We start from the raw sequence: 16,903 nt of genomic DNA on the forward strand, positions 1-16,903 counted from the left end.
TAGGATCACAAATCTAACCAGCTAAGTCAGAGACAATAGGACGAGCTCTGGGGATGTGGTAACTGGACTGACCGCAAAGCTGATCCTAACCAAACACACTAAAGGTAGCCGTGGAACGTTTCCTGAAATCCTAGACGTCTCTTCACGGCCTGGGACACTGACTACCCCTAGAGATAAAGTAAGACCTCACTTGCCTCAGAGAAATAACCCCAAAGAAATAGAACAGCCCCCCACAAATAATAACGGTGAGTTAAGAGGAAAAGACAAACGCAGAGATGAAACAGGTTAAGCAAATGAGGCCCGCTAACACTAGATAGCAGAAAATAGCAAGGGATCTGTGCGGTCAGTAAAAAACCCTATACAAAAATATCCACGCAGAGAATGCGAGAACCCCCACACCAACTAACGATGTGGGGGGAGCAACTCAGCACCCCAGAGCTACCAGCAAGCAGAGAAATCACATATTAGCAAGCTGGACAAAACTCATAATATTCTAGGAACATATTGAACACAGATGAGCAAGAATAAGCAAACAGAACTTAGCTTCTCTTGAAGAGACTGGTAACGGATGTAGACAGGAGCAAACAGAATAGCACTGAATACAACGACAGCAGGCATAGACTGAGATTCCAAGTGAGCTTAAATAGAAAACCAGCCCACAGATAACGAGACAGCTGATGCCAGTCACAAACCTGCAGAAAGACAGCACTCACACAGTACCACTTGTGACCACAAGAGGGAGCCCAGAAATAGAGTTCACAACACCCACCCCTGACAGGGACCCTCCTGAATCTTCCCCTGCAACACCCTCTGCCACAGGATGTTGCCTGGTTCCAACCCAGTCAGCTTCTGCCTAACTTCCTATCTAACCCCCAGTTTTACCAGATTGTGAGGAGTGGCCTAGTACATAGCACCCTTAGCTCCCCCTGGAGGCCAGACTGTGAAGTGTATTGGTGTCTGTGATACCTGGTCAGGTGTACTCCTTCAGTGCCATCAGACGTACCATAGCCCCCCTTAGCGGCAGAGCATCAGTACTGCAACGACCAGGACTCTGGGGCGCTGCACTCCCCCCCGGTTAAATCCAGTACTCCTGGTCTGGGAAGAAAACAACAATACATGTCAGCAAAAAGACATACAATTTTTGAAATGCAATAACAAGTAAATGTGAACAGAGCTTCCCTTTATGGGAGGTGAGAACACTTGAACGTTACAAACATGGTTAAATATTTTAAATAACATACTATAAATAACTTCTCTTACCCAACCGGGTATTCTACTTAGTGCAATTTCTGAACAATAATTTAACGTTGCCTTTAAGGACGTACACACTGAATCCACTACAGACCTTCTTATAAAACACTATAAGGCTAATCAACTTTTCTTAATTTTCCACCTTTACATCTGCAGGACCGCCTGTCTATCTGCCCCAGGCCTACTGCCTCTCGCTCTGTTGCAGGACCGCCCCTTCTCGCCCGGGCCTACTGCCTTTCTGCTACTATACACAGTATAGAACTTATCAACTTTCTCTCAGTTCAAGATCACTGAGCCGTCTCTGTATGGCTCCTAGGAGGACTCACCGACTAACCCCCGTACGGGTTCACTTCCTGTCCCCATTCTCTTAACACATTATTAAACATTTCTTACAATTTAACTAGCTTTCTACATACAACTTTGACATGTAAGCATTATTCGACTTTAAGTGCTATTGGTGAACGTCCCCTTTAAGAGGGGACCAAGTCTCTTGGAGGTAGTGCAACTTCTCAAGCTGCAAGTTCGTATACAGCAAGGACTCCGGTGCTGTTTCCAAGGACAGTTTCTTCGGAAAGAGTCCTTTTCTTTGTAAAACCAGTAGAGGGCACCTTTAAGAAGGTGCAAACTATTTACAATAAGTTTGTAATCATGCAGTGTTCATGATCCAGCAGTTCTTTTCAACAATGATGAACGAGAAACAAAAGCAAAAAGGCAAAAATAGGGATCCCGGGTAAACTAAGGGATCCCTTTAAGAGTTAACCCAAGTAGGGTTGTAGCAGCAAGAAGACACATAAAAGGACGGACAGTTAACTATATACAATTTGCAAAGCACTTTAAAGCTTCATAGTAAATTGCAAAACATCAGCCGGTAGTGGACATCTCCTGACCGTGGCGGCTTCGGTCCCTGGTCTCCGGCTGATGCGGTGTCAGTATCGGTGGTTGGTCTCTCGGGTGCAGTCAGTTCACCCGGTGTCTGGATTCGAAGGCTAACTCTGGCTGCAAGCTCAGTAGCCGCAACAAGGCGTACTGTGGCGATAGTAACAAGATCTGTCAAGTCCGGATCAGTCATGGTCGGGGTTACAGGTGACACCTCCTCAGGCCCACATCGTTGGACGTTCCGAGCGCACCATCCTTGTGCACTCCGGTGACGGGTGTAAGTCACCTGATTCCCTCTTTGCAATAATGGGTCACCATATTGGTTGCGGAAGGAAGTCTTCACATTGTAACTGGTAACGAAGATGTCAGTCGGTAGACCCGGTTCCTGTATGGAGCCCCAACCCCGCTTTGGGCGAAAGGCCAGCACAGTTCCCCGCTTTACCACGTCTTTCCTGCCGCGCGCAGACTTTGGGTGTTGTACTTTCGGCGCATCAGTTTGTTCTGTCTCTTTTCGGTTTTTCCAATGTAGGATCAGGCATTGTTTATATTGTTCCCAAGTGAGCACAGCAAGGGTGAGGCCCTGCTCCCGAGCCCCATCTGGCCCGATCCAGGGAGTGTCCCACTGGAGGATCACCCCTTCTGAGCTCACATCTATGGGTTCTCCCATCTTGGTCGGTAGTGGAGGTACCAGCCTCCCCATCGTGTCGGGGGTGAGGATCACCCGCTCCACCGAGAGGAAACGGTTATTGTTGGGGTGAGGAGCGGTCGCGGGAGCAGGATCGGTCAGGAGAGCAGGATCGGTCGGGGGAGCAGAATCGGCCTGGGGAGTAGGGGCACCTTCCATACCTGCGCCTGATGTGATTCCACCGATGTCGATCCGTTCCGCTGACAAGGACACTGGAATCGGCTGCAGCCCGGACCGCGGCTCCTCCAAGGTGGCCTCTCGATGTGGTTCCGCTCTCCATGGCTCCACACCTGCTGGCTCCGTGGTCGGGATAGGTATACTCGGCTCCTCCGCCGGCGGCTCCAAGGAGTTCAGATCCTTCAGCTGCGGTGGATGCGGTTCCGCCTCTGGTGGGTGAGGGCAAGCCAGGATCACTTCGCCGTCGCTCAGGCACCTGCTGATCATTTTCGCTGTCTTGAGATCGACAGCCGTGCATGCACCTGACTCTGCCATTTCTCCGAGGTCGAGCTCCCTCTTCACCTCGTTCCCGCCGTTGCAAATCAGGGGGCGGTTCTCCTCTGCTACTGGGCAGGTCGCCATCTCGCAGCAGAAGTCGGAGGGGGCGGTCGCTGCCTTTGGCGCCGTTTTGGTAGTCTCCTCCCATGACACGCCCTTCTTCTTCCTCTGCGCTCTCCTTAGCGCTGTAATGGCGGCGGGTTTTTGCGGGAACTTTTGGCGGCAAGTGGCAATACACAGTCTTTGCAATAAGTCACAGTCCAAGTATAATAAATCACAGTTCCAAGGCACACATGACCTGATTCTTCAGGCTTAAGTAGATCCTGTTCATGACGCCAAGGTGGAGCGCCCCCACTGCCGCAGGGCCGAGGGGCACCCGGTACAGGGCCTCTGTGTCTCGGTTCTGGGGTTGTCACGGTGGCTAAGCCCAGTCCGTGACCCTGCTGAGGGGCGTCCAATGAAGGTGGAGAGGCTGATGATGTTGTGGTGTGGTGCAGGTCGCAGTGAATAACGAGGACACCAGGTTGCAGTCTCTTTACCTCTTTACTGAAGGCTTCAGGATCCTCAGTCCGGAATACGGTTAACTGGGCTACCTGAGTCCGGCCGGTCCGATGGCACATCCAGAGTTCCCTTTGGAGGTGGAAATCTGTGCCTACCTTCTAGCGCTTGTGTGTTGTGGTCCTTCCCTGCTGTGCTTACGGGAGAGTCCCCACAACTGTTGTGTCTGTTTCTGAAGTTCCCTCACAACTCGATTATGATGTTCTTCTTTGTCCCCCCAGATGATATGGCTAGGACGCACCCGTATGACGGGTAGGCTCGGAGCTCTTCCGGGACCCTAGAGTCGCCCCTCTCCAAATGTTGCCCCCTATGTCTTCTTAGGTGATTTGAGTGAGGCAGTCCGCCTATAACTGACTGTCCTGCCGTAGGTTTGAAGTAAGGCCTGGAGCTCAATACTTCCTCGGCGTTTCCGGCCACCGACTACGCGCCTCAGTAGGATGTTGCCTCGTCTGACAGCACGACTCCTATTGGTATTTCTCCTTGTTGCGTTGATCTCGTTTTTCACTCAGCACAATAAACCTCGCTTCTTGTCCTTTCTTGGGGTACCCCTGACAGGGACCCCCCTGAATCTTCCCCTGCAACACCCTCTGCCACAGGTTGCCTGGTTCCAACCCAGTCAGCTTCTGCCTAACTTCCTATTTAACCCCCAGTTTTACCAGATTGTGAGGAGTGGCCTAATACATAGCACCCTTAGCTCCCCCTGGAGGCCAGACTGTGAAGTGTATTGGTGTCTGTGATACCTGGTCAGGTGAACTCCTTCAGTGCCATCAGACGTACCATAGCCCCCCTTAGCGGCGGAGCATCAGTACTGCAACGACCAGGACTCTGGGGCGCTGCACTCACATCAACCAATTGCAGCACAGCCTTCGTTAATTTCTAACCACCTAATCTAACAACCATCTAACGACACCAAAATCTTCCACCAATGTCTCATAAAGGGGTCAAAGTATGGTGCAAGAAAAACCCAATGGGGTAAGTGTTAGTGAAAAAAACTGTACATGATGGAATTTTTTCTATACTTTTACTAAGTTTAGCAATCGAAAGTATATAAAAATCAAAAATCTTAATTTTCAAGCAATTTTATCCTCCTTGTATAATGTGTATTTTTTTCCATTTTGTATCTCTTTTAGCTGCTGTGGACTCGTCAGCACCAAGAAGTTTATCCTGCAGCATTAAATGTGAGTAATGGCAAAAACTTCACACACGAAGATCGATGTCTGCCGCTCGTATATCATCTACACTGAACAAAAATATAAACGCAACACTTTTGTTTTTGCGACCATTTTTCATAAGCTGTACTCAAAGATCTAAGACTTTTTCTATGGACACAAAAGGCCTTTTTCTATCGATCATTGTTCACAAGTTTGTCTAAATCTCTATTAGGGAGGACTTATCCATTGCCAAGATAATACATCCTCCTCACAGGTGTGGCATATCCAGATGGTGATTAGACACATGATTATTGCATTTTTTTTGCTTGGCGGACTTGGACATTTAAGAAGAGATTGTCCAAGAATTGGACAACTGCTTCACGGTTATCTACTCCTTGTATATACAAGTGCTTGAGAAATTCAGTTAATTCTACAGATGTGTCCTTCCTTATGTTTTCTCTTGGCTCAACAAATCCAAAGATTAATTGTGTGTGATGACAAGATTATCTGAAGGAGTTGTCCAGGACTATTATATTTTTTTTTACTATGGGCCTAAAAACTAACAAAGGCAACTACCTGGCTGTTCTACACGGCACCAGTACAGAGTGGTCACCGACTGCTCCTGCCAACTATTCAGGAGCTTCATATAAACAGAGCAACTTTTCCACTTTCGAGTTGGTCTGTTGACAGGGTGAGATGGCTGTTGTCATGCTGATCGACTGCCGGCTCCCCACAGTTACGCAGTGGGGAGCAGAAGTATGTTTATGTTTTGTATGTCTATCTATATGTAACCACCCAGTGGTTGTGATGTGAATGTGAGCCTGACAATAATGTGCTAAATTTGAATTTGGATAGATAGATACTTATCAGACATATATAGAAAGAAGTGATGGGGTTGAATAAACCTCACTTTCTACCAGGGCTACCCTTAAATCCTCCCCTATCGTACCCCCTTCCATATTGTTATTGCTTTGGGGTTGTCCAGCACATTCCCTCGTCTGTCAACACCGCTCCATTTCCTCCATCTGAGTGACTAAAGCCCAAACGATGATGTGTAAACCGTATGAGACATCCCGTCCCCTGGACATGACCCAGAAAGGTGGAGAACAATAAGACATTTTATCATTGTGCCTAATATAAAATGTACAAGTATAGCTATCCAATGAACCCCGCACAGAGAACGCTGATGTAACCGAGCTGCACGCTCAGAGTTCTATGGAATGTCACACCTGACATTACAGAAGGAAATAAGGGTCAAGGGGCAGACGTGGAGGAAAATCATCTGATTTAATGCATTTACATTACATGTTGTTGTCATCTCCATTTTCCTGAAACAGCACTTTCTAGACAATACTAAACCGCTCGTCGTGAACTTGCCTTTGTGTGCTGTATCTCGCTTTCTGACTGTCAGCATAAGACATATGTGATTTATCTTTCATAACCAGACAATTATTCCGTAGCATTGATTGACTGATGTACAGAACAACCTCCCGATTACCTGGTATTTTCATAGTGATAATTGCCTGTGGTTTCGGGATAACATATAAAAAAATACTAAAACATGAGTTTATGATGAAATCTAGTTTAGTAAAGTAACCTGTGACAAGAAGGCATTTATATTTTTGCCACAACTGTTTTATTGCTGCGCGGTATCTAAAATACAATACTTTCCAACATGCATTCTTCCTGCCATTGTCCACTGACATGCCTGTCCTGAACTGGAAGTCAATTTCTATGTAATGTTTAAATTAAAGTTGAGCAAAAAGGTTTGCAGGACCCTGGTCCACAGCGCACCAGACCGGAGACTTGCAAATCTTTTCTTAGTTGTAGGCATGGACGGTACCTCTTACAGTAAGTAGGTCGGAGTGAAGTGATGAGTGTGCATGCCATATATCATTGTGCTGGGCCTACTAATCAGAAAAGGCAATGGGGATGCCAGTTTTTGTGACCATTGGACCAGGGTCCTGTAAATCCTTTTCCTCAAATCTAGTCTGTATGCAGTTTTACAAATATGAGAACAGGAGCAGAGAGAACAAGACCATCTCCTACTTCCTGTAGGGAGCCAAAATCCTACCACAATTTCCTATATAATGACAAAGACCAACCAACACATCCTGTAGAGAGACAAAGACAAAGCCTTTCATCCACTTCCTGTAAAGAGGAAAAGAACTGCCCTCACTTCCTGTAGAGAGATAAACACCCATCCCCACTTCCTGTAAAGAGACAAAGAGCCACTCACATTTCCTGTAAAGTGACAAAAACCTGCTAACACTTCATGTAGAGTGACAATGTCCTTCCTACACTTCCTGCATAGAGATAGAGATCTGTCTACACTTCCTGTAGAGAGACAAAAACCATCAACACTTCCTGCATAGTGACAAAGATCAGTCCCCACTTCCTGTAGAGAGACAAAGACCCACCCACACTTCCTGTAGAAAGACCAAGAACTGCCCTCACTTCCTGTAGAGAGACAAAGACCTGCCCTCACTTCCTGTAGAGAGACAAAGAACTGCCCTCACTTCCTATAGAGACAAAGACCTGCCCTCACTTCCTATAGAGAGACAAAGACCTGCCCTCACTCCCTGCAGAAAGACCAAGAACTGCCCTCACTTCCTATAGAGACAAAGACCTGCCCTCACTTCCTGTAGAAAGGCAAAGACCTGCCCTCACTTCCTGTAGAGAGACAAAAGACCTGCCCTCACTTCCTGTAGAAAGACCAAGAACTGCCCTCACTTCCTGTAGAAAGACAAAGACACTCTCACTTCCTGCATAGAGAAAAAACTCTCCTTCACCTCCTGTAGTCCCTTTCTGTGTCTCTCCTAGAGACGGATTATACTACAGGATGAGCAGCTTCTTACACAGAAGGGCGACACCTTTTGGTCGGCAGTTTGCAATGATCTTTTGGAGCTAAATCAGCACAATATATAAATTAACAAATTTGCAGATTGTTTATCACATTTTCTAACAAATGATTCCAATTGTCTGAAAGTACAGGAACCATTTAATCAAACTGGTAACTGGTCTAATTAGATTTAGCAGCCACTTTAAAGAGGTTGTCCGACCACAAAATCCCCCCCAAAAATGTAAGCTAATCTTGGCTGTATTGTAATATATAACAACTACTAACAATTGTATTTTTTATTTCTGCATTTTGTTCCTCCCAAATTTAATTTCATTCCCTGCACCCACTTTGTTGACCTGCGGCTCTACCAAACTTGACAGTTCTCTGTGCTGTATTATCTAACCTTATAGCCAGAGGTGGCACCGCCAGGCCTCAGTGTCTGGCCCCGCCCCCCGCACACTCATTCGCTGTCAGTAATCTGCCCCTGTGCGGACCTCTGTCATCACTTAGTATTGGAAATAACAGAGCAGTGTCCTCATCTGTAGAAAGCAGCACAATCACTGTACTCCACATCACATCCACAGTGGTGATAGAGTCACAGGTCCCCACATCACTCCTGACATATGCGTACTGTGAGATGAAGTCTATATGAGTGTGTGTAAGAGTGTAGGTATGTGTGTATATCTACATACAGTTGTGTGAAAAAGTGTTTGCCCCCTTCCCGATTTCCTATTCTTTTGCATGTTTGTCACACTTAAATGTTTCAGATCTGGAAACAAATGTAAATATTAGACAAAGGTAACACAAGTAATCACAAAATGCAGTTTTTAAATTAAGGTCTTTATTATTAAGGGAAAAAGAAATCCAAACCTACAGGGCCCTGTGTGACAAAGTGATTGCCTCCCCCACCTTAAAACTTAAATTAAATGTGGTTTATCACATCTTTGGAAAGCTGAGTTCACATTCCCTAGCCACACCCATGCCTGATTACCACCACACCTATTCTCAATCAAGAAATCACTTAAATAGGACCTGCCTGACAAAGTGAAGTAGACCAAATGGTCCTCAAAAACTAGACATGCCACAAACCAAAGAAATTCTGGAACAAATGACAAAGTAATTGAGATCTATTAGTCTGTGAAAGGTTATAAAGCCATTTCTAAAGCTTTGGGACTCCAGCAAAGCACAGTGAGAGCCATTAGCCACAAATATAGAAAACATGGAGCAGTGGTAAACCTTCCCAGTAGTGGCCAGCTGACCAAAATTACCCCACAATTACAGCGACGACTCATCCAAGAGGTCACAAAAGACCCGACAACAACATCCAAAGAACTGCCTGCCTAATTTGTCTCAGTTAAGGTCAGTTTTCATGACTCCACCATAAGATAGAGACTGGGCAAAAATGTCCTGCATGGCAGAGTTCCAATACGAAAACCAGTGCCGAACAATAAAACCATAAAGGCTTGTTTCATTTTGCCAGAAAATATCTTGATGATCCACATGACATAGAGTATACGTGAGTTCCGTGACCTGGAAAAAATTCCCCCAATCCCTTTAAACAGGCTCCATAACAACCTAAAGAATAAACTTCTATCGTACGCAAAGCAACAGACTGAGACATATGTTGGATTTAATTGGCCATAGCAGCCATTTTATTAAAATAAAAGATAACAGAACTTTTATAACAACCCAGAAGAGGAGGGGCGGTCCTCGAAGCCCCAAAGGTATAAACCTCAGCATCCCAAATTCCACAATGTTCAGCCCAGGATAAGTCTTACCCCCAGCAGTAAAGCACCAGCTCAGGGACAGATAACAACCAATCCTGGTCCACCGAACCCACCCCCATGCCAGGGGCCCATAAATCCACCTCACGCGGGATAACCGGACTGCGCCTTGTTAAATTCTCTCATGGGGGGTCCAGGACCTCTCAAGATCCCCCCCATTGAACCACCATTTACCATTTCCACCGACTTCAAGGACCTCCACCCCCGCCAAGAACACGAATGGGTTGACACCTTAGCCATTCATGTCCCTCCACACCTTCAGGCTTAATTCAATGCCACTGCGGATAGCCAAACACCACATATCATTTCCCACCGCGTTCAGGTGCACGCCATCGGCTCTCCAGTAAGCTCCTTGACCCGATTCCAAGTCCACATGTCTCACAGCCAACGCACCATTCCTCACCATGAACCGAGATATAGCCCTGTTTATTTTGATCCGGGCCCTATTCACCCCCTCATGGGATCTAGCACCTCGCCATCTTTTATGCCTGGGGTGCCAAATCCCGGAAAAACTGCCACTGAAATTGAGAAAGAGCAACAACTATTGGATCAGGCGCTGACAAGCCTACTTCAGTTACAATCCATAAATGAAATTTAAGACCCAGGAAAACCAAGTGCTGCAAGACCTTCACTACTGCAGGCGTAGCCGCTGACAAGTTTACCGCCGTCACCGTTCCTACATGCTCACAATGAAAAGAAATCTTCAAGTTCCTCAACTTGTCGCCCCACAGGGCCAACGCAGCTACCCAGGGGAACAAATGCAGCAGTAGCCGGTTGTTTGTCAACCCTTCCTCCTTCCATTCTTCTGGCCAAGCCGCTGCTGACCAGCTACCACGAAAGAAAAGACCAAAACCGCTCTTTTCGACAACATGAACCAAAATGCCCAAGGAGGTGGCATATGTAACAGGCTGAATCCACAGAGATCTGCCATTGTACTCATCAAGAAAATCCGCCCACACCTTCAAATCGTCACAAAATTCTTTCTTTATCCTGATGAAATGCAAAGGGGACTTTACCCCTACTGTTGCCAAGAATAGGCGGTGGCAGAACGCTCGACCCATCGGCATGATCCTACATGCAAAGTTCAGTTTCCCTAACAACGATTGCAAACCGCGCAAATTTATCTTCTTCAAACCAATCGCATTAACCACATCCTGATGCAACGCGGTAAGCTTATCTGCGGGTAGTCTACACTCCATTGCTACCGTGTCAATTTCAATGCCTAGGAAGCTCAACACTGTCACCGGGCCAACTGTTTTGTCCTCCGCTAAAGGCACCCCGAAGTTTTTTGCCACACTCTCCATTGTGTGCAACAAAATCGAGCAATCTGCTGATTCCGCTGGCCCTATAAACAAAAAGTCGCCTGTGCGGCCGCCCTGCTTGTGAATCCCAGCCCCGCACTCTGCATAATGCATAACACACTGCGGGGCTGGGATTACCAAGGTGGGTGGCCGCACTCGCCGCACAGGCGCAGTCTGCAAGCCTGGCTGTGACGTCAGACGGCCAGAGCTATCTGCGCCTGCACTAAACAGCGATACACAGCGCAGGCGCCGGATTTCATGGGTAAACAGCGCTGAGGGGGCAGTGCCCGGCGCCCCTGAAGATTTGAGTGACGTCAATGTGGCGTTACAAGCAGGTGGGTGAGGACCTGCCTCCCTGGCGAAAGAAAGGTATTTTGGCGAAAATATAAAACACTTTATTTTGGTAATACATGCACCTAAAACTAAAAGAGCCACCTTGTTAGAATGAAGCATTACTGCTGCACAAGGTGGCTCTTTTAGTTTATAACGGCTGGAGGGGGTGACAGTGGCCCTTTAATAATAAAGACCTTTATTTAACCCCTTAACGACCGCCGATACGCCTTTTAACGGCGGCCGCTAAGGGTACTTAAACCACCCCCCGCCCCCCAGAGTCGGATTTTCTCTGGGGTCTCGGTTGCCGAGGGTAGCCGAGACCCCAGAGAACATGATTCGGGGGGTTTTACCGACCCCGGAGTTGCGATCGCCGGTAATTAACCGTTTACCGGCGGTCGCAACAAAAAAAAAAAAAACGCGATTTGCCTTTTAATTTCTCTGTCCTCCGATGTGATCGCACATCGGAGGACAGAGAAATAGGGTCCCCGATGGCCCCTGATAGCCCCCCAATACTCACCGATCTCCCCCGGTGCTCCTCGTGGCTCCCGATGGGCGCCGCCATCTTTTTTCCGGGAAAAAATGGCGGGCGCACACGCAGTACGCCAGCCGCCCGGCACCCTGAAGATCTTTGGGGTCTCAGCTGCCGGGGGTAGCCGAGACCCCAAAGAACATGATCGGGGTCGGTTTGCACCGACCCCTGTTTTGCGATCGCCGGTAATTAACAGTTTACCGGCGACCGCAAAAAAAAAAAAAAAAGCGATCTGTAATTCTCTGTCCTCTGATGTGATCGCACATCAGAGGACAGAGAAATAGGGGGATTCGGGGACCCTATAATACTCACCCGGTGTCCCTGGGTCCTCTTCCGTCTCCTCCTGCCGGCCGGCTTTATCCTCATGGCGGGCGCATGCGCAGTGCGCCCGCCATCTGCTGCCATCTGCCGGCCGGCAGGAGAGACGAGTTGGGGCTAAAATTAGGGTTAGGGTTAGGGTTAGGGCTAGGGCTAGGGTTAGATTTAGAGTTAGAGTTAGAGTTAGGGTTAGGGTTGGGGCTAAATTTAGGGTTAGGGTTAGGGTTAGGCTACTTTCACACTAGTGTTTTTTGGCTTCCGTCGCAATGCGTCGTTGGAGAAAAAACGCATCCTGCAAAAGTGCTTGCAGGATGCGTTTTTTCTCCATTGGCTTGCATTAGCGACGCATTGCGACGGATTGCCACATGTCGCATCCGTCGTGCGACGGATGCGTCGTGCTTTGGCGGACCGTCGGCACAAAAAAAGCTACATGTAACTTTTTTGTGCGACGTGTCCGCCATTTCCGACCGCGCATGCGCGGCCGGAACTCCGCCCCCGCCTCCCCGCACCTCACAATGGGGCAGCGGATGCGTTGAAAAAACAGCATCCGCTGCACCCGTTGTGTGGCGCTTACAACACTAGCGTCGGTACGTCGGCCCGACACACTGCAATGGGCCGAGTACGACGCTAGTGTGAAAGTAGCCTTAGGCTTCTTTCACACTTGCGTCGGTACGGGGCGGTCGCAATGCGTCGGCCCGACGTACCGACGCACGTTGTGAAAATTGTGCACAACGTGGGCAGCGGATGCAGTTTTTCAACGCATCCGCTGCCCAGTCTATGTCCTGGGGAGGAGGGGGCAGAGTTACGGCCACAAATGCGCGGAAATGGCGGACGCGACGTACAAAAAAAAGGTTACATTGAACTTTTTTTGTGACGACGGGGCTAAAGTTATGGTTAGGGTTGGGGCTAAAGTTAGGGTTAGGGTTGGGGCTAAAGTTAGGGTTAGAGTTGGGATTAGGGTTTGGATTAGGGTTGGGATTAGGGTTACGTTTGGGATTAGGGTTGGGATTAGGGTTACGTTTGGGATTAGGGTTGGGATTAGGGTTGGGATTAGGGTTAGGGGTGTGTTGGATTTAGGGTTTTGATTAGGGTTATGGTTAGGGTTGAGATTAGGGCTGTTTTGGGGTTAGGGTTGTGATTATCGTTAGGGTTGTGAATAGGATTATGGATCGGGTTAAGATTAGGGTTAGGGGTGTGTTGGAGTTAGGGTTGGAGTTATAATTTTGGGGTTTCCACTGTTTAGGTACATCAGGGGGTCTCCAAACACGACAGCCAATTTTGCGCTAAAAAAGTCAAATGGTGCTCCCTCCCTTCTGAGCTCTGCCGTGCGCCCAAACAGTGGTTTACCCCCACATATGGGGCATCAGCGTACTCGGGATAAATTGGACAACAAATTTTGGGGTCCAATTTCTCCTGTTACCCTTGTGAAAATAAAAACTTGGGGGCTAAAAAATCTTTTTTGTGGGAAAAAATTTTTTTTTTTATTTTCACTACTCTGCATTATAAACTTCTGTGAAGCACTTGAGCATTCAAAGTTCTCACCACATATCTAGATAAGTTCCTTAGGGGGTCTAGTTCCCAAAATTTGGTCACTTGTGGGGGGTTTCTACTGTTTAGGTACATCAGGGGCTCTGCAAACGCAACATAACACCCACAGACAATTCTATCAAAGTCTGAATTCCAAAATGGCGCTCCTTCTCTTCCGAGCTCTGCCGTGTGCCAAAACAGTGGTTTACCCCCACATATGGGGTACCAGCATACTCAGGACACATTGGAGAACAAACATTGGCATCCAATTTCTCTTGTTACCCTTGTGAAAATAAAAACTTGGGGGCTAAAAAATCTTTTTTGTGGAAAAAAAAAAATATTTTCTATTTTCACTACTCTGCATTATAAACTTCTGTGAAGCACTTGGGCATTCAAAGTTCTCACCACATATCTAGATAAGTTCCTTGGGGGGGTCTAGTTTTCAAAATGGGGTCACTTGTGGGGGGTTTCTACTGTTTAGGTACATCAGTGGCTCTGCAAACGCAACATAACGCCCGCAGACCATTCTATCAAAGCCCGCATTTCAAAATGGCGCTCCTTCCCTTCCAAGCTCTGCCGTGCGCCCAAACAGTGGTTTACCCCCACATATTGGGTACCAGCATACTCAGGACAAATTGGACAACAACTTTTGGGGTCCAATTTCTCTTGTTACCCTTGTGAAAATAAAAATTTGGGGGCTAAAAAAATATTTTTTGTGGGAAAAAAAATATTTTTTATTTTCACTACTCTGCATTATAAACTTCTGTGAAGCACTTGGGCATTCAAAGTTCTCACCACATATCTAGATAAGTTCCTTGGGGGTCTATTTTCCAAAATGGGGTCACTTTTGGGGGTTTCTACTGTTTAGGTACCTTAGGGGTCTGCAAACGCAACATAACGCCCGCAGACAATTCTATCAAAGTCTGCATTCCAAAATGGCGCTCCTTCCCTTCCAAGCTCTGTCGTGCGCCCAAACAGTGGTTTACCCCCACATATGGGGTACCAGTATACTCAGGACAAATTGTACAACAACTTTTGGGGTCCAATTTCTCTTGTTACCCTTGTGAAAATAAAAACTTGGGGGCTAAAAAATCTTTATTGTTAAAAAAAATATATTTTTTTATTTTCACGACTCTGCATTATAAATTTCTGTGATGCACTTGGGCATTCAAAGTTCTCACTACACATCTAGATAAGTTCCATGGGGGGTCTAGTTTCCAAAATGGGGTCACTTTTGGGGGGTTTCTACTGTTTAGGCACATCAGGGGCTCTCCAAACGCGACATGGCGTCCGATCTCAATTCCAGTCAATTTTGCATTGAAAAGTCAAATGGCGCTCCTTTGCTTCCGAGCTCAGCCATGCGCCCAAACAGTGGTTTACCCCCACATATGGGGTGTCGGCGTACTCAAGACAAATTGTACAACAACTTCTGGGGTCCATTTTCTCCTGTTACCCTTGGTAAAATAAAAATTTGGAGGCAAAAAGATCATTTTTGTAGCAAAAATGCGATTTTTTTATTTTCACGGCTCTACGTTATAAACTTCTGTGAAGCACCTGGGGGTTTAAAGTGCTCACCACACATCTAGATAAGTTCCTTAAGGGGTCTAGTTTCCAAAATGGTGTCATTTGTGGGGGGTTTCCACTGTTTAGGCACATCAGGGGCTCTCCAAACGCGACATGGCATCCGATCTCAATTCCAGCCAATTCTGCATTGAAAAAGTCAAACGGTGCTCCTTCACTTCCAAGCTCTGCGGTGCGCCCAAACAGTGGTTTACCTCCACATATGGGGTATCGACGTACTCAGGAGAAATTGCACAACAACTTTTGTGGTCTAATTTCTCCTGTTACCCTTGTGAAAATAAGAATTTGTGGGCGAAAAAATCATTTTTGTGAAAACAAATGCGATTTTTTATTTTCACGGCTCTACGTTATAAACTTCTGTGAAGCACTTGGGGGTTCAAAGTGCTCACCAAACATCTAGATAAGTTCCTTAAGGGGTCTAGTTTCCAAAATGGTATCACTTGTGGGGGGTTTCCACTTTTTAGGCACATTAGGGGCTCTCCAAACGCGACATGGCGTCTGATCTCAATTCCAGCCAATTCTGCATAGAAACAGTCAAACGGTGCTCCTTCACTTCCAAGCTCTGCGGTGCGCCCAAACAGTGGTTTACCTCCACATATGGGGTATCGGCGTACTCAGGAAAAATTGCACAACAAAATTTGTGGTTAAATTTCTGTTTTTACGCTTGTGAAAATTAAAAAAAATGGTTCTGAAGTAAAATGTTTGCAAAAAAAAGTTAAATGTTCATTTTTTTCTTTCACATTGTTTCAGTTCCTGTGAAGTAAGTAAAGGGTTAATAAACTTCTTGAATGTGGTTTTGAGCAGCTTGAGGGGTGCAGTTTTTAGAATGGTGTCACATTTGGTTATTTTCTATCATATAGACCACTCAAAATGACTTCAAAGGTGATGTGGTCCCTAAAAAAACCATGGTGTTGTAAAAATGAGAAATTGCTGGTCAACTTTTAACCCTTATAACTCCCTAACAAACAAAAAAAATTGTTTCCAAAATTGTGCTGATGTAAAGTAGACATGTGGGAAATGTTATTTATTAAATATTTTTCGTGACATATCTCTCTGATTTAAGGGCATAAAAATACAAAGTTTGAAAATTGCAAAATTTTAAAAATTTTCGCCATATTTCCATTTTTTTCATAAATAATCGCAAGTAATATCGAAGAAATGTTACCACTAACTTGAAGTACAACATGTCACGAAAAAACAATCAAAAAACAAAAAATTGGCTCGGTCATTAAGTACCAAATTGGCTCTGTCACTAAGGGGTTAAAAACTGCATTTTGTGATTACTTGTGTTATCTTTATCTAATATTTACATTTGTGTAGTGATCTGAACCATTTAAGTGTGACAAACATGTAAAAGAATAGGAAATAGGGAAGGGGGCAAACACTTTTTCACACAATTGTATATACCACATAATACACCTTCAGCTGCTGCAGAACCTCAAACTACAGCTCTGGCATAAAATAAGAGACCACCACATCAAAACCCTGTCATGGGCAGCCCAATCTCCAGACCTGAACCCCATGGAAAACCTATGGAATGTAATCAAGAGGATGATGGATAGTCACAAGCCATCAAACAAAGAACTGCTTACATTTTTGCGCCAGAAGCAGTGTGAAAGACTGATGGAAAACATGCCAAGACGCATGAAAGCTGTGATTTAAAATCATGGTT

The 16,903-nt window shown here is 46.2% G+C and overlaps 1 protein-coding gene across 2 annotated transcripts in view; it reads left to right on the forward strand.

Moving 5' to 3' along the window:
* LOC143809055 (spermatogenesis-associated protein 7 homolog) overlaps nucleotides 1-16,903 on the forward strand; it is a 187,054-nt gene that overhangs the window by 71,295 nt on the left and 98,856 nt on the right. For both annotated transcript variants that reach the window (XM_077292220.1, XM_077292219.1), the window contains one exon: nucleotides 4,996-5,043. In XM_077292220.1, the coding sequence (XP_077148335.1) occupies nucleotides 4,996-5,043 (48 nt within the window). The remainder of the gene's footprint in view (nucleotides 1-4,995; nucleotides 5,044-16,903) is intronic.

Source organism: Ranitomeya variabilis, chromosome 2 (assembly GCF_051348905.1).
Source record: "Ranitomeya variabilis isolate aRanVar5 chromosome 2, aRanVar5.hap1, whole genome shotgun sequence".
NCBI lineage: Eukaryota > Metazoa > Chordata > Amphibia > Anura > Dendrobatidae > Ranitomeya > Ranitomeya variabilis.